Source organism: Bos grunniens, chromosome 10, assembly GCF_055505025.1.
Source record: "Bos grunniens cultivar Pamir isolate PY7600 chromosome 10, Bosgru_T2T1.0, whole genome shotgun sequence".
Classification (NCBI taxonomy): domain Eukaryota; kingdom Metazoa; phylum Chordata; class Mammalia; order Artiodactyla; family Bovidae; genus Bos; species Bos grunniens.
Window position 1 is genome coordinate 26,550,273 of NC_141174.1, and position 21,637 is coordinate 26,571,909.

Below are 21,637 nucleotides of genomic sequence, written 5' to 3' on the forward strand. Positions count from 1 at the left end.
CCCCCAGAACGAGGCCTGCCCACTAGCCCTGCTGGGGCCCTCAGTTCTGGTGCCACTGCCCCACACTGTCCTCTTGAGAATGACGAGCCTCTCTTGGGGGCCCTGGCCCCCACCTCAAGCCCCACCTCTCTGCACAGAGCACATCAGGGCCTTAGTGACACCCAAGCCCCTTCACAGAGCCCCCACAGGAAAGCAGAGGTTGCATCCAACTTGCTATGGCCTTTAAGGCCTGGCACCACGAAGCCCTGCTGCCCAGCTGGACAAGGGCTGCCCAGGCCCTAAGGACAGAATACACCCGTTAGGCCGATGGTGTCAGCACCTTATCCCCAGCCTTTCTGGGGACAGACCTGAGATAGAGAGGCCAGGATGAGAGGACAGGTCTAAGGAACCTCTCTACAGAGCCGTGCCCTTAGCCCCTACTGCCCTCGACCGCCTGGCATCAAGTGGCAGCCCCACTATAAACTGGGAGTCAGAAGGGAGCTCTCCTGAGGTGCCTCAGCTGTTCCTGGACAGGACAGCGTATTGAAGAACTGTTTTTTCTAAATGCGCACAGGCACACACACCTACCCTCCACCTGCATGGAGGTAACCAGACACCTAGTCATTTTTAAAGTGAGAAATACAAAAGGCTCTACTCTTTCAGTTTAAACTGTGTAATCAGGAATATTTAACAAGAATATTTAAGATGATGACAACAGCACCTTATTTATCCAGAGAGTGTACTTATCTGCCCATCCCAACTCTCTGCACATATGAAGCAGAAATAGGCCTGGAAGCAGTCACAACAGATGACTGAGAACAAGTACTCACGCTCTCCCACTGGCCCGGATCCTCCCTCTCATTGACGTCCTGACTGATGTTACACACATTTCTTACACATTCAATCGATTAATTTGTAACAGAAGAGGGAAGAAGGAAGGGCTACTACAGAAAAGCATGCGGACTAATAAGAAGGAACACTGTTCAGTGTAAAGACGGAACTGCTTAACTGCTCTGTTGTGTCTGGCTCTTTGTGGCCTCATGGACTGTAGCCCGCCAGGCTCCTCCTCTGTCCATGAGTTTTTCCAGGCAAGAATACTGGAGCGGGTTGCCATTTCTTCCTCCAAGGGTTCTTCCCAACCAAGGGATCGATTGAACTCGTGTCTCCTGCTGCGTCTCCTGCATTGGCAAGTGAATTCTTTCCCTGATGGCTCAGTGGAAAGGAATCCATCTGCAATTCAGGAGACTCAGGCTCAATCCCTATGTTGGGAAGATCCCCTGGAGGAAGAAATGGCAACCTGCTCCAACATTCTTCCCTGGGAAATCCCATGGATAGCCTATGGAGTTCACAAGAATCAGATATAACTTAGCAACTCAACAAAAACAACAAAACTAAAACACAAAAACAAAACCCAACTGTTTTAGTGTTTACAGGCTAAAACCTCAGCCTGGGGGAAACGTCAGCTCTGAAACGGCTCATTTCCCGAGTGCCTCACTTGCTGCAGCTGATGTTATGACAGGTAGTACTGTTATTACCACTGCCGCCACTTACTAAATACCTCCACATATTGGAAGCTTCCAAGTCAAAGCTATGGCAAGTTAAGAGGTAATGTTAGAGGGATGAGAGAATTACAGAAGAAGGGACAGAGAAGCAACAGGGGCCAGAGACTTAGGAAGTAACACTCCCAATTTGAGGCTTTTAACACATGGCATCAAAGACCTTTTGCAACCATGGCAAGTTTGCCTAAGGTCTGAGATCCAATAGGAACACCACCAAACAAAACACACAAGAGATTTCCAGACACTGCTCAGCTTCATCCTCCAGAAAAACCGAAGGTTCTATGTCAATCCACACAGTTGTTCAGGGGACCTGTGGGTCTTGCCAATCAAACCCCACGCACTGTGGGGATCCCAGCCAGGAACCAGCTCCCATCACTACTTAGTCTTTCTCTTTAGGGGTCTCTGAAATGGTTCTCACCCCAATTCCCACCTCAGGTGGTAGTTTGACAAGTGCCTGGCCAAAACCAGATCTATCCCTGGGCCTCAGACCGAATGAAGAGTGTGAAAATTGACACAGAAAACACACACACTCATCACTACAAGGGCAGAGAATAAAAGCAAGGTTTTCTCTTTTCAATAAATGGTTCATTTCAATACCTCCAAGTACACAGCAGCAAGCCCAGTCATGGAAGAAAACCCAGGAAAGGAGAACAGAACTCTTCCCTGAGACCCAAAGTAAATATTTCCTGTCTGGATCTGGTGCCACTTGAAATCCAACTCATTTTCCCCACGTCCTGCCTCTGCTCTGTTCCATAACTGGGCTGTGGACCATCCGTGACGTCCGAGCATTACTCTGGCTGACTCCCAGTATTCCAAGTGGCAAAGGAGGAAGGAGTCAATTGTGGGGGCGCTAAGAAGGGGTGCCTGGAACAAGCCTTCCTAGGGCCTTGTAAAAGGAGAGCTGTCCAGCCCTGGGTAGGCAGGAAGGTGCCAGAGGTGCCTGGTGGAAGGCAGGAGGCTCCAGACATACCCATCCACACCACACTTACCCCCACCCCCCCATCCCTTCCTGGGATTTCCAGAGAGGTGAGAGCCAGCCCCAAATGCTGCTGTAGAAGGTTGGTTCCCCACTTGGTTAAAGGTCCTGAAAAGAAGCCTCTGTGCCCACCAAGTCCCTGCCTTACCAGACTGCCGGCGCCCCTGGTGCACGTGGGCGGACACGTCGTCCTGGGAGCCCTTCTTCAGGCGCTCTGGGCTGTGGCGGTACCGATTGGGATCTGCACCCAAGAGAGACGACCAGGCCTTTAGGATACCATCAGCCTTGGTGTGGACTCTGCCCACCCCCGACCACAACTCTGCTGCCCAGCCCAGCTCCAGGGCCATAAGCCTGCAGAGCTCTTCCAACCTCCCCGCACACCAGGAGCGCGAGGCACACAGCGTCCTGCCTGTCATCAGCACCAAGCCCTGGTCTTGCAGCAGACCCCCAGCCTTACAGAAGGAACCTCCCCCATCCTCCCTACTCTCTAGACTAAGTATCCAGCAAAGCGCCCCCAGGATACAGTCCGACCAAGAGACAAGCACCATTAGGGACGAAGCAGGCAGGAAGGGTGAACTTACAATAGGAATCCATTTCCAAGATGGCTTCTTTGGCCTGGAAGGAAAGGAAACCCACCTCGTGGCTACCTTGCTATGAGCCATTTCTCCCTCGGCCTTGCGGTACCAGGGCCCCCCACAGGGCTGGTACAGAGGACCGTAGCATCCGCTGAACTGACCCCATTGTCCAGTGGGGTCAGTGTCCAAAGGTGAGGCCCAGGGTTCCCCGGAGCTGGCTCTGAGGGACAGCCACTCCCGGCCCCCCATCAGGCACCCCAGGAACTCACCTTCTGGGGGATGGTGGTATGGTGGTTGTCCAGAATGAGCCTCTTGATGTGGTGAGTCCACCTTCGTTTCTCCTCCACCGTTTTGGCCTGGGCGGGCCCAACAGAGAAGGAGGGGGTCACCATGACAGGCCTGAAGCCATCTGGCGTGGGCTGGGCTTCCGCCGAGGGGGGCAGAGGCAGAAAGAAGGCTGGGGGTGCTGAGGCTCCCTCAACTCCTCAGCACAAGCCCGAGAGATACCCCCAAGGACCTCTGCCTTCCAGGGGGAGACTCCAAGGCTCCCTCCACTGAGGGAGGGGCGGGTCTTTTCCCAGCCTGCACCCCGCAGACCCGTGGGGGTCTTGTCCTGGCCCGCCCCTCACCTGGATGTTGTATTGCTGCTTGCCGTGCTTGTAATGTGTGACGGTGAAGCACAGGGACTCTCGGGTGCTTTCGATCAGCATCAGGGAGGAACACTGGGAGGGCAGGGGGAGATGGCAGTCAAGCCCGTGGCGGGGAGCCAACCGGGGACCCCACCCCTCAAGGCCGTTGGGGGAGGCAGGGAGAGTATTCTTCTAAGGCTGGAGCTGTGTCCACCCCAACCTGAGGCCCAGCCAAGTCTGGCGCAGAGCTGGAAAGTGGAACTGGCCCGTCAGGAAGGCGGGAAGCAGGGGAGGAGGAGGTGTGGCCTGGTTACCGGGATGTGGCTCTTGTAGACAAAGTGGCCGCCCCGCTTCTTGGTGACGAGCAGCGCTTTGTCGAAGAGGAAGAAGGTCTTCTCGCTGCGCACACGGTGCACGCGGAACGTGCCCTCCAGGACGAGCTCCCCGTAGGTGGTCAAGTCTGGCCCCGTCCAGTTGAGGAGCAGAGACTGAATCTCCTGCAACAGAGAAGCCCCAAGCCCCAGGGTCAGGCTGCTGGAGACCCTGCTGGGACCACGCAGGGCCCCCTGGAGTCACCGCCTGGGTTTCACAGAGACACGCCGCACCAAGGGCTCCCCCCAGAGAAGCCCATCTTCAAGGACACCACCCCTCAGCTCGCATTTCCTCTTCTAAGCCTCTTCCTGCCCGAGCACCCCTGCCTGCCCACCCCTCCAGCTCTCAGCTCCAGAGCACCTGGAGCCGGACCGCATGTTCGTGCCTCCTCTTCATGTCGTTGATGTACCAGGCCACGCATGTCATGGTGTCAATGGCATCCTCCACCACCTCAAAGCCGTCCTCTTCCTCATCAAAATGCTTAGCGATCTCCTGTGCGGGGGGCGGGAGCTTAGGCTCAAGGGCCCTGCCCCTCCCTCAGGCCCCCATGTCCTCGGGAGGAGCCCCGGCTTACCTGGAGCAGCAGGTGGTACTTGAGGATGCGCTGGACCGGCTTGAGGAGATAGGAGCCCAAGGGCAGCGAATGCTGCAGCAAGTCCTGCTGGTCTCGGAAGAACTTGGCCTGCTGCTTGTCTTGCATGCACTCGGTCAGGGCAGCCACCGAGCTGCCAGTGGGAAAGGGGCCGTCACCAGAGGGGGTCTGGAGGGGGAGGTGGGGTGCTCTGGACTCGCCAGATGGCTCTGCCTCCCCTCTCATCCTAATTACTCACTTGGGGTAGTTGTTGCAATACTGAGTGTAGATATCAAACTCTTGGCTCTAAAGAAAGACCAAAAACAGTTATTTCAGGGAGACTCACATTTGCCTGTAAGCCTGGTTGTATCAAAGGCATGCCCCTGGGCCCCGGAGCACACTCTCCCCAAGCATCTGCAGATTCATCTCTGTACCCATCCGTCTCAGACATTCCATCCACCCAGCAGCCCCCAGCGCCACCCTAAATGCCCTTGATATTCAAGGCAAGGCACCCAGCGCTTCCCCTGGAGAGAGGTCCCTAGCAAGTCAGAACGGTGCCAGGACCCAGCCGTGCTTACCCTTTCCACAAAGCAGCTGGCCACGGCCACGGGGTCACTGTTGCAGCTGTCCAGGTCTCTGAGTAGCTGGCTAGGTGAAGGGAAGGTGGTCATCAGACCGTGGACCACTCACAGCCTCCATGGTCACCAACACACCCCCTCCCCAACCTCCTGGTGCCCAGACACACATCAGCCCTGGTGTCAGTGAGCTCCACCAGGGGCAGCAACTATGGAAAGGAGCCGGCACCGCAGCAAAGATGGGGGCAAAACAGCCATGCGCTCCACCAGCAGGAGAGGGAGAAAGCACACCAGTACCCACCTCGGAAGGGGACACAGCTCCTCTGCAGGCAGGAGTCAAACACACAGAACCAGACATTAAAAGGGGAAGGAGATAGGGAGAACTAGCAAAGGGACCGAGGCCCCCAGTTCAGAAGGGTGCAGAAAACGGGAGAGACAGGGTGAGTCCCACCACTGCTTGTTCTGAGACGGGGGCACGAGAGGAACACCCGGCCTCCCTTCCTGTGCTACTCCTCACCCAAGCCCAAACCCTCCGGTCCAAGTCTCCCCTGCATCGGGCCTCCCAGCTTGTCCAGCAGTAAGTCCCTCTGCCCATCTTAAGGGGCCTGGGGCAAGGTTCCTCCTATCCCGTCAATGCTGCCCCCATAAGCTCTGCTCCTCCCAGCCAGTGCCCTCTCCCTGGGGAGTCTGGGGGCCCTGGCAGCCACTCATGTGTGATCTTCGTGGAGCCCTTTTGTCCCTGAAGCAGCCCCTCGCCAGGCCTTGCTCAGCCTTCCTCTTCACTCCTTGCCGGGCTTGTATATTCCCCTACCTAACGGGTCAGATCACCTCCAGGGAGCCCCATCTTCCCACGGAATCAGGGGGAAGGTGGAGAAGAACGAAGAGATCTGCATGTGGGGGACCAAGATGAGAGGGACAGGGGAAGAGCTTCAGGTGCAAGGGTGCAGTAGTCCCTGAAGGGGCGTTGGCCCAGCCTGGACCCAACATGAACACCGCCTTCACACGAGCCCCTATGCCCATCAGGTAGCACACTAGGCCCAGGGCACACAGGCCCAAAGGCCCTCTCTCCTGAAGAGAGCTAACTGTACAGGGAGGGACCACTCTTCCCCACTTCAGCGATCAGACCCTGGGCGTGCATCACAGCCCCCGAGTAAGATCAGGGACATCGGGGCCCCTCTCCAGGCCCTGAGATGGGGCTCACAGTAAGAACATGGGGTGTGTCAAGCTCACTCCATACCTGTTCAGTGCATAGATGCTTTCTATGTTCCCAAAGAGGGCGCTGACTTGCTCTGGGTTCAGCAGCCCTGGCGTGTCAATGATCTTCAAGAGGTAGTCCTGTGTGGAGAGAGGCGTCAGAGCCCAGCAGTGCCCCTGGCACGATCCGGTCCTGTCCCATCGCCCCACTCGCCAGCCACACCCCATTCCTGGGCTGTATTTTCCTGCTGTGACCATTTCACAGATGTCACCTACTGCCCTGGGACGGCTGGTTCCTCCTCACAAATAATAATACCCACTTGGAATCGCAGAATGTGACCTTCTTTGAAATAGGGTCTTTGCAGATATAATGATTAAGGATCATCAGATGCTACCACACTGGATGTAGAGTGGGCTCTGAATCAAGTGACTGGTGTCCTTGTAAGAGGAGAGGACACAGACAAACTCAGAAAAGGCCATGTGAAGACAGAGGCAGATAATGGGGGGACACAGCTACAGGGCAAGGAACAGCGAGGGTTGCCAGCAGCATCCAGGAGCTAGGGGAGAGCCCTGGAACGCACTCTCCCTCACAGTTTCCAGAAGAAACCAACCCGGCCAGCAGTCTTGAGTTTTGACCTCTGGCCTCCTCAACCAGGACAAGATAAACGTATGCATCTTCAGCTTCCCCTGTGTGTGGCTGCCTGTTAGGCAGGCCTAGGAAACGAGCACATGTCCCTCCAAAGGGCAGAGAGCTTCCTCAGCAGCAGCCACACAGTCACCTCCTCCCTTGCCCCTCCCAGTATGAAACGCTCGCGTTGGCCCTGCAAGGCCCTGCCTCTTCAATTTACAGAGGAGGAGTCTGAGGCGGGGGTTACGCACGTGCCTAAGACCCCACAGGCAGGAAACAAGAGGAATCTGGTCGCTGTGCAGGGAGGGTCCCAGAGCCAGTTTCTTCACTGTGGCTCCCTCTTGGCTAAGCACAGGAATCCTCACTCTCCATGAAGGGTGCCTACACCCCAACCATCCACAGAAGTTCTGCTGGCCCAACTACTGACGGGACCCCCAAGTCACAAGGTGGCATGAGCGGCCAGCAGCATCCCCAGCAGGCGCCGTGAGAGAAGCAGGTTCTGGAAGCAATATGTCAGGGAGAACTTTCCTCCTCCCACGGATGGAAGTAGGGTTTTGCCCAAGAGCTGGGCCACAGGAAGCCAGAGGCCAGCCCCAGCCCCGGAAGAGAGGGCTGTTCCTCCGGAACTCAGCTCCCCGAAGCCTCACCTCCACGATGCTACGCAGGTCCCGCACGTACGTGCGCTCCGTTTCCACGATTTCCCGTACCACCCGGCCCAGGTAGCCGAACTTGTCCCCAGGCGCCACCGGCCGCGTGCGTTTGCTGAAGGGCGACAGGGACCCCCGCATGTTCCGCCAGCCGCTGGAGTTGTTGTTGCTGTTGGGGAGATGCTGGCCACACGGGGAGCCCTCCCCATTCTCAGCCAAAGCCTCGGAGCCGCTGGGCTCCTCCATGGCCCCGCGACTGTCGCGAGAGGAGCCCGACGAGGAGGTCGTGGAGGTCAGGCTCGCCGGCCGCTCCTGGCTGCCGTTCTGGTGGAGGGAGGCAGAGACGGGCATCCTGGCATCGCTGCCTGGCGAGGGCGTTCCAGGGAGGTTCTGGGCAGGACAGACAAAGGGTCAAACCTCTGGAATCCTCGCAGAAACAGAAAGTAAAAGGGTGGCTGCCAGGGGCTGGGGGAGGAGGGAATGCGGAGTTACCGTTTAATGGATACAGTTTCAGTTGTGCAAGATAATGGGAAGTTCTATGGATGGAAGATAGTGATGGATGCACAACAATATGAATGTACTCACTCAATGCCACTGAACATTTTAAAATGTGGATTTTATGTTACATGCATTTTACCACAATTTTTAAAGCAACAATTCTGAATCTCAAGGAGGTCCCTTCCTTCCAATTGTATGAGCATCTACAAGGATGCCCAAGTGACATTCCTGCTTGTCTCCAACAATGTCACCTCCATCCTTCCCAGAGTGGAAGAAAGGTGGACCACATCCCGGATCAACCAAGGGCTCATAGAGCTGAGGCCCCAGAACAGCTGGCAGCGGTCAGGGGTGCCTTCTGATGGAATCTGCAGCCCAGCCCCCCTGCTCCTGCAAATCACCCAGCCTCCCAGAGCCTCTGCTCCTCACCACCTCCCCTGAGGCTGTCCCCCTGCAGTAGGCAGTGAACTGCTGGATGTACAGCTTGGTGCCCAGCACAGAGCGACGGCTCCATAAACCATCAGAACAGTGATAGTACTGGCAGTTGTCAAAAAGCACTCCCCAAGTGTCCGCTGGTCAAGGATCTGGCTCTTAAGAACCTATATGCCAGAGTATGTGGGACTGCAAAATCTCTGGGGCACCAGTGGCTTAACCACGAACCTGAAACCTTCTGGATACTGACGGGGAAGACAGAGGAGATGATGCAAAGGCTGAGCCCACGTCACCTCCTTGCCCCAGTCCCTGGTGCTTGCTTCTGACTCAGCCAGGCTCCAGGGGCACAGGAAATTCCCCAGGGCTGAGGCACGGCACATCTCCCAAACTCCCTTCAGCACAGCCAGGTCAGGGCAGCATAGCAAGCAGGAAACTGCTCCCAGGTGAGGCCAACATAGCCTCAGGCGGACTTTACTCCCTAAACAGACGGGGTGGCTCACAGATAGGCCAGCCTGAAGCAGCAAGCTGGGGAGGCAGGGTGGTAGCTGTGGCCTTTGGGAGAGTCAAGGACACTCCACCCCCACCCCAGAGCACCAAAGCCCATCAACATCCCTTTCCAGAATGTTCATTTGACTGCTGTTTCCCCAGGAAAAATGTTTTAAAGCACCTGTTCCGCCCCTACTGTCCCAATGCCTTCCACCCCTAGCGCTAGGACTCACAAGTGACTAGACCACAGGTTAGAGCTATGAGAAGGGTCCAGACGGTGCTATCACTCTGGCAATCTTGAATTTGCCCCCCTGGTTTTCTGTGCCTCTACCCCAACTTGGAACCAGTGTCCCCACCTGGGCTCTGGCTTTTGCAAGTGTTCTCGCTACCTGGCCATTACTTCCTCCCCAACACCCACGCCATACCCACGTCACTTATACCAACCCTTGGGTCTCAGTGAGAAGCCGCATACGCCCAGAAACCAAAACTGGGGGCCCCTTCTGTGTACTCTTACAGCACCCCAGGGTTATCCCTTTTGTAGCACTCACTGTGTAAGACTCCCAGCCGCAGGCAGTGACCTAAGGGCGGGGGCCTTAAAACGTGATCCACAAATGGCAAATGGATAATGATGGTAGACGAACCAGTATGACTACCAAGCTAAAGTCGGGAGCATGGAGACTTGTTTGCCATGCATGCTAGCCCAGCGAGGACCCTCCCAAGCACAGCAACTTCCCACTGCATGTCTCAGCTAAGGAGGGGATTCCCTCCACGTGAGTCTCTCATCTTGCAGATGAGGACACCGTGGCAGCACTGGAGCCAGTCCTGACTGCTCCCTCCTTCCAGATGCAGTCAAAGGATTAACTAACAGGATCACCTTGATGAAACCGAGCATCTCAGGAGAGCCCCTGGGAAACAGCACTGCTGCTTTCTCCTGTCTCCTCAGAAGAGCCTTTAAGATGAACCAGCTAGTCATTTCTACCCACCGGTGGCCTGTTGTTTCAGACAAAGAAAGAGACCCGAACTCCGCCCCAGCCCTTAACCCCAGGTGCGGTGGGACTCGCTGAATAGACTCTGTGAAGTGATTGACCCTCTTGTGACTTAAAAATCTGTATATCTCAGCAGTGATTATTCATCTGTCCATGCACCATTTTATGTAACACAGTTTTGTGTTTGATTTAATTCAGTAAACCTATATTGAATATATGCTGTGCATCAGGAAATGTGTCCTTCAAAGCAAGTGCACCATCAGGCACACCCCACCCCCCTACCCCGTCTCCCCTCCAGCCCCCGAGGCCTGTCAATCCCAGCTGGAACAAAGGGGTAGGGACTTGTGACCTAAGACCTTTCCCAGATGAAACCTGGGGTCAGTCAGCCCCTGTGGGGATGCTAAGCGGAAAAGGCCCAGGTCTCTAATGGACTTCACAGCTGGCCAGGTCATGGCCTCAAAGTGAAGGATTAGTCACAGCCCCCGACCTCCACCCCACACACAGTCTCTCAAGAGATTTCTCTCTAAAGGGTATCTTCGAGGTCACTCATTAGGGACTCCATCACCATAGGGTCCCCATGCACACTTCAAAAGCCCAGGAACTAATGCATCTTTTCTACTTGGAGAAATTTTCTCTGACTTCACACAGCCACCTGCCTGCAAACCAAGCTCATATTTTCATAGCACCCATGCCCAAATCCTTCTGGGTTTAAAAGAAAGCATAATGGCTAACAGCTAAAAATGGTCCAAGTGCTGTAAACATAACGACGCTTTTATCTCATAACAACTCTATGAGGTCAGTATTATTATTATCCCCATTTTACAGATGCAGAAACTGAGGCCATAGAAAGAGCATGCGGTAGAGCCTGGATCTGGACTCAGGCACTCAGGCTTCAGTGTGAGTGCTCATCTGCCCCTACCCACTGATGGCTGCCTCCCTGATGGATTTCACACCAGCTAGAACCACAGCAAAGGATTAGACACAGCCCTAGATGCCATGGCTTTGCCTCAGCATAAACCATGGGGAACATATTAAGACATAAAGGTTATGGTTTTTAGTATTTTACTTCCCTCACAAAGGCCAATGGAGGTGGAAAAAAAAAAAAGAATTAAGATTCCTTAAGGCTATTTCTGAGTTAAATTCACCCATTCCAGTCCATTTCAGTTTGCTGATTCCTAGAATGTCGACATTCACTCTTGCCATCTCTTGTTTGACCACTTCCAATTTGCCTTGATTCATGGACCTGACATTCCAGGTTCCTATGCAATATTGCTCTTTACAGCATCAGACCTTGCTTCTATCACCAGTCACATCCACAGCTGGGTATTGTTTTTGCTTTGGCTCCATTCCTTCATTCTTTCTGGAGTTATTTCTCCCCTGATCTCCAGTAGCATATTGGGCACCTACTGACCTGGGGAGTTTCTCTTTCAGTATCCTATCATTTTGCCTTTTCATACTGTTCATGGGGTTCTCAAGGCAAGAATACTGAAGTGGTTTGCCATTCCCTTCTCCAGTGGACCACATTCTGTCAGATCTCTCCACAATGACCCGCCCGTCTTGGGTTGCCCCATGGGCACAGCTTAGTTTCATTGAGTTAGACAAGGCTGTGGTCCTAGTGTGATCAGATTGACTAGTTTGAAGAAATGGAGTGGCCATCATGGTCAACAAGAGTCCGAAATGCACTACTTGGATGCAATCTCAAAAACGACAGAATGATCTCTGTTTGTTTCCAAGGCAAACCACTCAATATCACAGTAATCCAAGTCTATGCCCCAACCAGTAACACTGAAGAAGCTGAAGTTGAACGGTTCTATGAAGACCTACAAGACCTTTTAGAACTCACACCCAATAAAGATGTCCTTTTCATTATAGGGGACGGGAATGCAAAAGTAGGAAGTCAAGAAACACCTGGAGTAACAGGCAAATTTGGCCTTGGAATACGGAATGAAGCAGGGCAAAGACTAATAGAGTTTTGCCAAGAAAATGCACTGGTCATAACAAACACACTCTTCCAACACCGAAATCAGATTGATTATATTCTTTGCAGCCAAAGATGGAGAAGCTCTATACAGTCAGCAAAAACAAGACCAGGAGCTGACTGTGGCTCAGACCATGAACTCCTTATTGCCAAATTCAGACTTAAATTGAAGAAAGTAGGGAAAACCACTAGACTACTCAGGTATGACCTAAATCAAATCCCTTATGATTATACAGTGGAAGTGAGAAATAGATTTAAGGGCCTAGATCTGATAGATAGAGTGCCTGATGAACTATGGAATGAGGTTCGTGACATTGTACAGGAGACAGGGATCAAGACCATCCCCAAGGAAAAGAAATGCAAAAAAGCAAAATGGCTGTCTGGGGAGGCCTTACAAATAGCTGTGAAAAGAAGAGAAGCGAAAAGCAAAGGAGAAAAGGAAAGATATAAACATCTGAATGTAGAGTTCCAAAGAATAGCAAGAAGAGATAAGAAAGCCTTCTTCAGCGATCAATGCAAAGAAATAGAGGAAAACAACAGAATAGGAAAGACTAGAGATCTCTTCAAGAAAATCAGAGATACCAAAGGAACATTTCATGCAAAGACGGGCTCGATAAAGGACAGAAACGGTATGGACCTAACAGAAACAGACGATATTAAGAAGAGATGGCAAGAATACACAGAAGAACTGTACAAAAAAGATCTTCACGACCCAGATAATCACAATGGTGTGATCACTCACCTAGAGCCAGACATCCTGGAATGTGAAGTCAAGTGGGCCTTAGAAAGCATCACTACGAACAAAGCTAGTGGAGGTGATGGAATTCCAGTTGAGCTATTTCAAATCCTGAAAGATGATGCTGTGAAAGTGCTGCACTCAATATACCAGCAAATTTGGAAAACTCAGCAGTGGCCACAGGACTGGAAAAGGTCAGTTTTCATTCCAATCACAAAGAAAGGCAATGCCAAAGAATGCTCAAACTACCGCACAATTGCACTCATCTCACACACTAGTAAAGTAATGCTCAAAATTCTCCAAGCCAGGCTTCAGCAATACGTGAACCGTGAACTTCCTGATGTTCAAGCTGGTTTTAGAAAAGGCAGAGGAACCAGAGATCAAATTGCCAACATCCACTGGATCATGGAAAAAGCAAGAGAGTTCCAGAAACACATCTATTTCTGCTTTATTGACTATGCCAAAGCCTTTGACTGTGTGGATCACAATCAACTGTGGGAAATTCTGAAAGAGATGGGAATACCAGACCACCTGATCTGCCTCTTGAGAAATGTGTATGCAGGTCAGGAAGCAACAGTTAGAACTGGACATGGAACAACAGACTGGTTCCAAATAGGAAAAGGAGTTCGTCTAGGCTGTATATTGTCACCCTGTTTATTTAACTTATATGCTGAGTACATCATGACAAACGCTGGGCTGGAAGAAACACAAGCTGGAATCAAGATTGCCGGGAGAAATATCAATAACCTCAGATATGCAGATGACACCACCCGTATGGCAGAAAGTGAAGAGGAACTAAAAACCCTCTTGATGAAAGTGAAAGTGGAGAGTAAAAAGTTGGCTTAAAGCTCAACATTCAGAAAACGAAGATCATGGCATCCGGTCCCACCACTTCATGGGAAATAGATGGGGAAACAGTGGAAACAGTGTCAGACTTTATTTTTCTGGGCTCCAAAATCACTAGAGATGGTGACTGCAGCCATGAAATTAAAAGACGCTTACTCCTTGGAAGGAAAGTTATGACCAACCTAGATAGCATATTCAAAAGCAGAGACATTACTTTGCCAACAAAGGTTCATCTAGTCAAGGCTATGGTTTTTCCTGTGGTCATGTATGGATGTGAGAGTTGGACTGTGAAGAAGGCTGAGCACTGAAGAATTGATGCTTTTGAACTGTGGTGTTGGAGAAGACTCTTGAGAGTCCCTTGGACTGCAAGGAGATCCAACCAGTCCATTCTGAAGGAGATCAGCCCTGGGATTTCTTTGGAAGGAATGATGCTAAAGCTGAAACTCCAGTACTTTGGCCACCTCATGCGAAGAGTTAACTCATTGGAAAAGACTCTGATGCTGGGAGGGATTGGAGGCAGGAGGAGAAGGGGGCGACAGAGGATGAGATGGCTGGATGGCATCACTGACTCGATGGATGTGGGTTTGAGTGAACTCCGGGAGTTGGTGATGGACAGGGAGGCCTTGCGTGCTGCGATTCATGGGGTCGCAAAGAGTCGGACACGACTGAGCGACTGATCTGATATGATCTGAAGGCTATTTCTAGACCTCCTACTATGTGACCTTTGCGCATTTACCTTTTCCTTGGAACGACACAGAAAAACACAGATTCCTGGTCAAAGAACTGCAGATGCTAGAGAAGGGAAGCGGCAGGAGGGCACCAGGATCAGATTATAACTCCTCGGATGACGAGAGAAGCCCTGCAGTGACCAGGAGACCTAGGTTCACAAGGCTCTCGTTCTCTCCCCTGGGCAAGAGGACTTGCTGGAAAAGAATACAGAGACCCAGAAAGGAAGGGTAAAGAGCAAATGAGCAGTCAGAGAAGACCAGGCAGAGTCCAGGTGGGACTGTTAGCAGACACCATCAGATAGTGAGGGAAAAGAGACATCACACCCAGTGTGAGTGCCCTCTGGTTCTAAAAACCCAATCTCCATCCTTCTGCAGTGTTCCTGCCTGGAAAATTCCACGGACAGAGGAGCCTGGCAGGCTATGGTCCATGAGATCGCAGAGTTGGGCACGAGTGAGCAAGTGAGCACACACACACCTTTCTGTAGTGGTGTTCAGGCCCCCCAGAGACAGTGGAAGACCTGCCTATGGAAGGGCTCCCGGGTAGAGGCAGCCTTTCCTTCCTCTCCATGGACTATCACATCACCCCATATGGTAAGATTCACCCCAAGGCCAAGATTGGAACTCAGGGGTCTTTAAACTCATCTTGGAAGACACTGTCTGCTGGGACAGTGGGTGCCTAGAGGAGGTGACAGACAGCAGCCAAACCCCAAGCCACAGCCCACCGCATCACCAGGGTCTCCAGCTCCCTAAATATCCCTCCTCACTGACCTCTTCCATCTTTTAACAGGAATCAGTCCAATCAATCACCAGTCAGTAAGTCAGTCTTCTAGAAAACTTTGTATCTCCCACACCTGAGAAACCCTCTGCGACAGGGTCCCTAAGACCTTTCTGATCTGCCCCATAAGCTGCTCAGACATGCACCTTTAAGAGTTTGGGTGCAGGAAAGAAAGGGAGATGAGTTTCTTTTCTTCTTAACTTTCTCTAAATTTAAACCCAATCCACACCCTCCCTCCACTCACACCTCCTGGGGACCTTCCCTGAACATCCCCAGGCAGGGAGGCAGGGAGGCAGGGAGGCAGGCAGGCAGGCAGGCAGGCAGGCAGCAGCAGGCCTCTGAGTTTCCCAGGACGGCTGACTGGGGCCAGGTTCCACATCCTTCTCCTCCCTGCGAGGCCTCAGCACCGTGCCCCCGATCTGACCCGGCCTCCTGCCTCCAACAGAAAAAAACAACCAACCAAACCCACCAGAGCCCCCATCTTCTGTCCTCAGGCCTCTTGTCAATAAGGCAGTAGGACCCTGCTCCCCAACTCCACCCCAGCTTCAGAAAGAAGGTCCCATGGGGGCGCTCACCTGGATGGAATCTTCTGGACAACCTCTGCTTCTCTAGTCCTGGGAGTCCCCAGGTCTCACTAACACTCCCTACCAGTCCTCCTTCAGGGGCTGGCAGGCCGAGAAGGCAGTAAGTAGTCTGTACAGGAGGAGCTGTGCAGGCCAGCGCTCGGAGATACTCCAGAAAACATTTTGCTTCAGAGAGGCTGGGTCCAGGTGTGGAGGCGGCTGACGTCATCCTTTCACCTACTACCCTTCGCCCCACACCCAGGAGACGGAAGGCTGACATGCCACACCTGCTCTGGAGGCAGATGGAGCGACAGAGGAGCTCCCCCAAAGGCAACTGCTCCAAAGTCCAGGGGCCCCAGGAGGGAAGGGGAGTGGTCATCTGGTACCTGCCAAGTGGACCAAGTCCTTCCCTCCCTGGGGAGCGCAGGCGGCACAGCCCTCCTTCTCCACCTTCTCTCATCTCCCAGCTCCCAACACCTGCTAAGTATTCCAAAGGTTCTTCAACCTGGGCAGCCACAGCCTTTGGTCTTCCCCTCATTGCACTGTCAGGATCTGCTCATCCATAAGGTAGCAGAAGGGAGATACAGAGAAATGCTCCAGCTCTTCCAGTCAGACAGGGCGGGAGCAATGTGAACTTCCAGAGGTCTCACCTCAAGATCCTGAGCCCAGGTGTGCTATACGCGGGGGCATGCACACGCGCACACACACACACATACACACACAGAGCTCAGTATCACGAGGGTCTACACATACACACACACACACACAGTGTGAACTTCCAGAGATCTCACCTTGATATCCTGAGTCCATGTGTGCTACACACACACACACACAGCTCAGTATCACGAGGGACTACACACACACACACACACACACACACAGTGAACTTCCAGAGATCTCACCTCGAGATCCTGAGCCCAGGTGTGCTACACACACACACACACAGCTCAGTATCACGAGGGACTACACACACACACACACACACACTCACAGTGAACTTCCAGAGATCTCACCTCGAGATCCTGAGCCCAGGTGTGCTGCTATACACACACATACACAGAGCTCAGTATCACGAGGGTCTACGCGCACACACACACACACAATTTAACTTCCAGAGGAGCCCAGGTATGCTACACACACACACACACACACACGCTGCTGCCCAGCACTGTCCCCACAGAAGCCCAGCTCCCTCGGATCTATTCCTATGGTTCTCTGGGCCAGCAGAGGGTGGGCAGAGGTGGGTGAGGTCACACCAGCAGAGGTCACCTTTCGACACACCCTCGAGGCTTTCCTGAGGACAAGGAGGATCCCTGAGAGGGGCTGGCTCTTTCCTCTCTCCCTCTGACCCGCCTGTCCCTCCCCGGGGACTCAGGGGCCCCAAGCACCTAAGGACAAGGGAAGCTCTCCAGGGACTGTGTTCCTTGTGAGCAACGTGACTATCACAGAGGCTGTGCGAACTGTGTGACCAGGGTTTCTGGGCCACCCACACCCAGGCCAGCTGGCTCAAATTCCTGTTTCCTCATGAATTCATTTTCCCTCCTGAATTCCTTTTCCCACCACCCAGGAATAGCAGGGGGCCACCAAGTGTGCCTGGGTCAGCTGCTAGGAAGGACTCTGGTTGCCAGTGGAGCCCTCCCACCTGAATTCTGGGACAGAGTCTGGGCCTACAGACTAAAGTCCAGAAAACTCCCTCAGCCTGGCCTTGGAAGGGAAGGAAAGCCCCTGGCATCTCATGTCAGTGGGAGTACTGCTCACCCACATCTCCCTGTCGCCACCACGCACAAGCCCAACATCTGCTCATGTTACTTCTCAAACCTGCAAGGTGTCCCAGACATTCTCTCCCTCCCCAAATGTGGTCCAATCATCATCCTCAGAAAGGCCTCCCCAACCATCACCAACCCATCCAACACACACAATGATGCAGGCCGAAAATGCTTCCCCACCCAGGAATATCTACATCTTAATCCCTGGATACAAGGAGCCTCTCTATGTAGCTAACCTTATATGGCAAAAGAAATTTTGCGGGTATGATCAAGTTAAGGATCTTGAGATGGGGAAGACTGTTCTAGATTATGTGGGTAGGCTCACGGTAATCACGAGGGGCCTCACAAAAGGGAAGTAGCAGGAGTCAGAAGCTGATGTGACAGCAGAGGCAGAGGGACAGAGCAAGAAACTGGTCAATGCTAGGCTGCTGGCTTCGTCGACGGAGGAAAGAGACCACAAGTCAAAGCATCTAAGCAGCTTCAGGAAGCTGGAAAGGACAAGCAAACAAAATTTTCCCTGGAGATTCCAGAAGGAAAAGAACCCTGTAGGCCCAGACTGACATCTGACCTCCAGAAGTATAAGATAATAAATGTCTGCTGCTTCATTTATTTTTCACTGTGCTGGGTCTCTGTCGCCGTGTGAGCTTTTCTCTAGTTGCAGCGAGCAGGGGCTACTTCCTAGTTGTGTAGTGGGCTTCTCATCGCAGAGGCCTCTCGTTGCAGGGCAGGGGCCTAGCACGCTCAGGCTTCAGTAGCTGCGGCTCCCAGGCTCTAGAGCATACAGGCTCAGTAGAGGTGGCGCAGGGTCTTAGATGCTCCGTGGAATGTGGGTCATCTCGGACCAGGGATTGAACCCGTATCCCTTGCATTGGCAGGTGGATTCTTTCCCACTGAGCCACCAGGGAAGTCTGCACAGGTGCTGTTCTAAAGCACGAAGATGGTAGCATTTGTTAACAGCAGCCATGGGACACTAACACACAGACACTTCTCTGAACTCCGCTGAGCCTGAGTGTCGCATAAAGCACGGGTCCTTGGGGTTCTCATGTGCAAGCTCTCCTTCCAGACTAGACAGTAAAAACCTAGTGGGCTGGGCCTTCTTTCACCCCCAGAAGGCAATGCACGCACTGGGTGTTCAATAAATTTCTGCACCTCTCCACTCCCACAGTAGTCAGACGAAAGACAAACAGTGGCCTCAGTCAAGACCTGAGACAGTTCCTCCTTGTCTAATGAGTTTCCAATTAGTCACTGCCAGCAAGTTTCCGATTTACCAAGAGGCATGCAGGAGCAGTGACTGCCCATTCACCCCAGCAGCCCCACACTCTAGGCCCCAGAAGAGGGACTGGAGCAGGGGCATAGCTGCCCTGCCATGCCACATATTAAATGACCAGCCACAAAAACTGGAAGAAGAGACCACTCTGGAGTTTGAAGAGGGACTACAGCAAAAGGGCCCTACAGATATCCCAGGAAAAGCAGTCCACTTTCATCGAAACTGAAGGCAAAGGAGAGCAATTACTGTGGATGAGAAATTGCTATTGGTCATAGCCAGGGTAGGTCACAGCTTGTCACTAAGCAGGAAAATGACACAGACACAATGTCCCCAGAAGATGGAGGGGATGAAGACCATGCTAGAAATCACAGACACCTCCAGTGTTCTCAGAGGCTTCACCTCTCCCATCTCTAGAGGCTCACAGGACCACCCCTCCTTATCAGCAAAATTAAGAGACCCAGCCCCACAAATTAACTATCTAGTTGCTCTCCGTACACCCACTATAGGGGGTGCTTATTTTGAGGCCACCAACTTTGAACCACACCTTTAAGAGTTGCAGCATTTACTATTGCATCAGATTCAAAGGCATTGGAGAATCTAAGTGGAAAAAGTGGGAACAGAGGGGCCCACTGGATCTGAGTTCTCAGATGAGGAGGAGAGAATGAGCAAGTATCTCAGTGCATGAGAGTCCAGAGAGCAGAGATTAAATGCAGTACACGGATTCACAGGCTTTGGAGTCAGGCAGACGTGGTTTGAAACCCAGTTACTCTGTTTTACTAGCTATGGGTGGCCTTGGGCAAGTCACTGGATCTAACCAAACTTCAAGTTCCTTTACCTGTAAAATAAGCACAGCAATACTACCCATTTCGCTGGTCTCCAAGAACGAGAGGACACGCAGTATACCTTCCATAAATGGTAGCAATGAGAAGGATGGATGAGTTACTATTTGTCCATAAGCATCAGGATAAGAGATTTTTCTGATGCGTGTCTAAAACAGTAGACCCATATCTCAAGTCAATAATAGAGATACAAGTTTAATCATGTACCACCATGACCTAACCCTCCCCTCCCCACTTCACCCTGATCCTGCTGATCATCCATCATCTATGATCCCAACACAGATTTGGACCATGATCTTTTAAGGGCAAATATAAAGCAATTCAGCTGGAAACGGAAATGAGTCTGATATCCAGGCCCCACAGAAGGTCAAACCAGAAGACGAAGTTTGAATGAGTCAGTCCTATGCTGTAGCAGGCAGGGCGCATTCCTCTGGGTTCCGCAGGGAGAGAGCTGGAGAGGAACAGGCCATGCGGAACAACAGGCCTGAGCAGGAACAGAATTTAAGGTACCGTGAGGTAGGGAAGCGATTGGTGGAAACCATCCTTGACACCCGTCCTTGGATTTTAAAGAAAACATGTAATCCAACTCCAGGGTAGACAAATGAGAGAGCCAGGACTTAGAGGGAAAAGCCCCAGTGTTTGCCCATTTCCTAAATCACAGGGAATACCCAAGAGGGGAAGGCAGCAGAATGGACCTGAAGGGCCCTGGGACTCCAGCCAGCACGGCTCAAAACCAGCGTTAGTTCTACTCCTAACTTGCTGGACGACGGGGAGCGGGGCAGTGAGCCATCTGTACCGCAAGGTCTACCCACTCATTTAGGGATAAGACAAACGGCCCTTCCCGAGTCATGAGCTTCAGAATTCACTGCTCAAGTATATTCAAGCACTCACTTTGCACAAAGGCACTGTGGCAGCCTTGTGGGCTAACACAAAGATGAGTCACACAGAACCCGCTCTGGAGAACAAATACTGCATCAGGAGAAACTGGACAAGCACATCAATGACAAAGGGAAGCAAGGACTGCCCTGGCAGTCCCGTGGTTAAAATTCGGTGCTTCCACTGCAGGAGGCACAGGTTCGATCCCTGCTGGGGCAACTAAAATCCCACAAGTCATGCTATGTGGCCAAAAAAGAATACTACTACTAATAATCGTTTTTAAAAAATAGACATATCAACAGATTATCCACAAAGCAGTGCCTCAAGTACCGGCACAGAAATGCACATAAACTCTGCTGACGGAAGAAGGAGAAAGTGTCACCTGGGGGACCCAGGCAGCTTTAAAGGAGTGACATTTTCGCTGTGTCTTGAATGATGACAACGCTTCTGCCAGGTGAGGAAGAGCCCTAAGGACATCTGGTACAAGCGTAGCAGCAAGGGACAGTGGAGTCCCCAGAGGACCTGGACCGTCCGCAGCAAGGGGTGGGCACACCCGGGCCCGGCCTGGAAGACCCACCACGGAGACTCGGGACACCAAGTGAGAAACTACCCTTAAAATATACAAACTGCTAGGTGGTGCTGTGGCCGCAGGGGTCTACACAGCCAGAATGTTCATGAAGCATCGAGAAGCCAAAGAAGATGCTGGCTGTTTACAGAGAGCTTCAAGGACAGAAAGAGATGGGGAGAACGTGCTAGGAAGAAGGATGACACCTATCCCAACCCCTGAGAAGGGGGAAGAAACAAGGCCCCCAATAAATGTGGAGATAACTACCCGGATACGAAATGTTTCTAAAAGCAGAGGGGTGAATGCCAAGTCTAGAAACTGAGATGCCAGGGCTTAACTAGAAGGGAATCTTCCCCTGAGATTCCAGAACAGCAGCTCCCAGCTGGGGGCATTGTGTGGGGGCAGGGGGAGTCAGTGTTACCACCTGAGGGTTTTTCCCTTCCCCAAATTCCCTCCCCAAGGAAATCAGAATTAGGGAGGCTCCCCCAAACACAAGTTGGGTTTCAATTCCAAGCAACAGCAGCCTCCCTTTATGAACTGCTGCCATCAGGCACACGCCCTGATTCTCCTGGCCCTCAGGAACAAGAGCAAGAG

The 21,637-nt window shown here is 52.4% G+C and overlaps 1 protein-coding gene across 6 annotated transcripts in view; it reads right to left on the reverse strand.

The window, feature by feature from the left end:
* PLEKHG3 (pleckstrin homology and RhoGEF domain containing G3) overlaps positions 1-21,637 on the reverse strand; it is a 46,817-nt gene that overhangs the window by 7,101 nt on the left and 18,079 nt on the right. For 5 of the 6 annotated variants that reach the window (XM_086320270.1, XM_086320268.1, XM_086320269.1 and 2 more), the window contains exons 2-12: positions 7,706-8,095; positions 6,474-6,571; positions 5,240-5,309; positions 4,921-4,967; positions 4,665-4,815; positions 4,451-4,582; positions 4,033-4,215; positions 3,719-3,811; positions 3,359-3,445; positions 3,096-3,129; positions 2,663-2,755 (exon numbers count right to left, since the gene is read on the reverse strand). In XM_086320270.1, coding sequence (XP_086176396.1) covers positions 2,663-2,755; positions 3,096-3,129; positions 3,359-3,445; positions 3,719-3,811; positions 4,033-4,215; positions 4,451-4,582; positions 4,665-4,815; positions 4,921-4,967; positions 5,240-5,309; positions 6,474-6,571; positions 7,706-8,056 — 1,339 coding nt within the window. In that variant the 5' untranslated portion in view covers positions 8,057-8,095. Of the gene's footprint in view, positions 1-2,662; positions 2,756-3,095; positions 3,130-3,358; positions 3,446-3,718; positions 3,812-4,032; positions 4,216-4,450; positions 4,583-4,664; positions 4,816-4,920; positions 4,968-5,239; positions 5,310-6,473; positions 6,572-7,705; positions 8,096-15,742; positions 15,867-21,637 lie in introns of those variants that run through there. The other variant, XM_086320266.1, reaches the window with a different exon arrangement.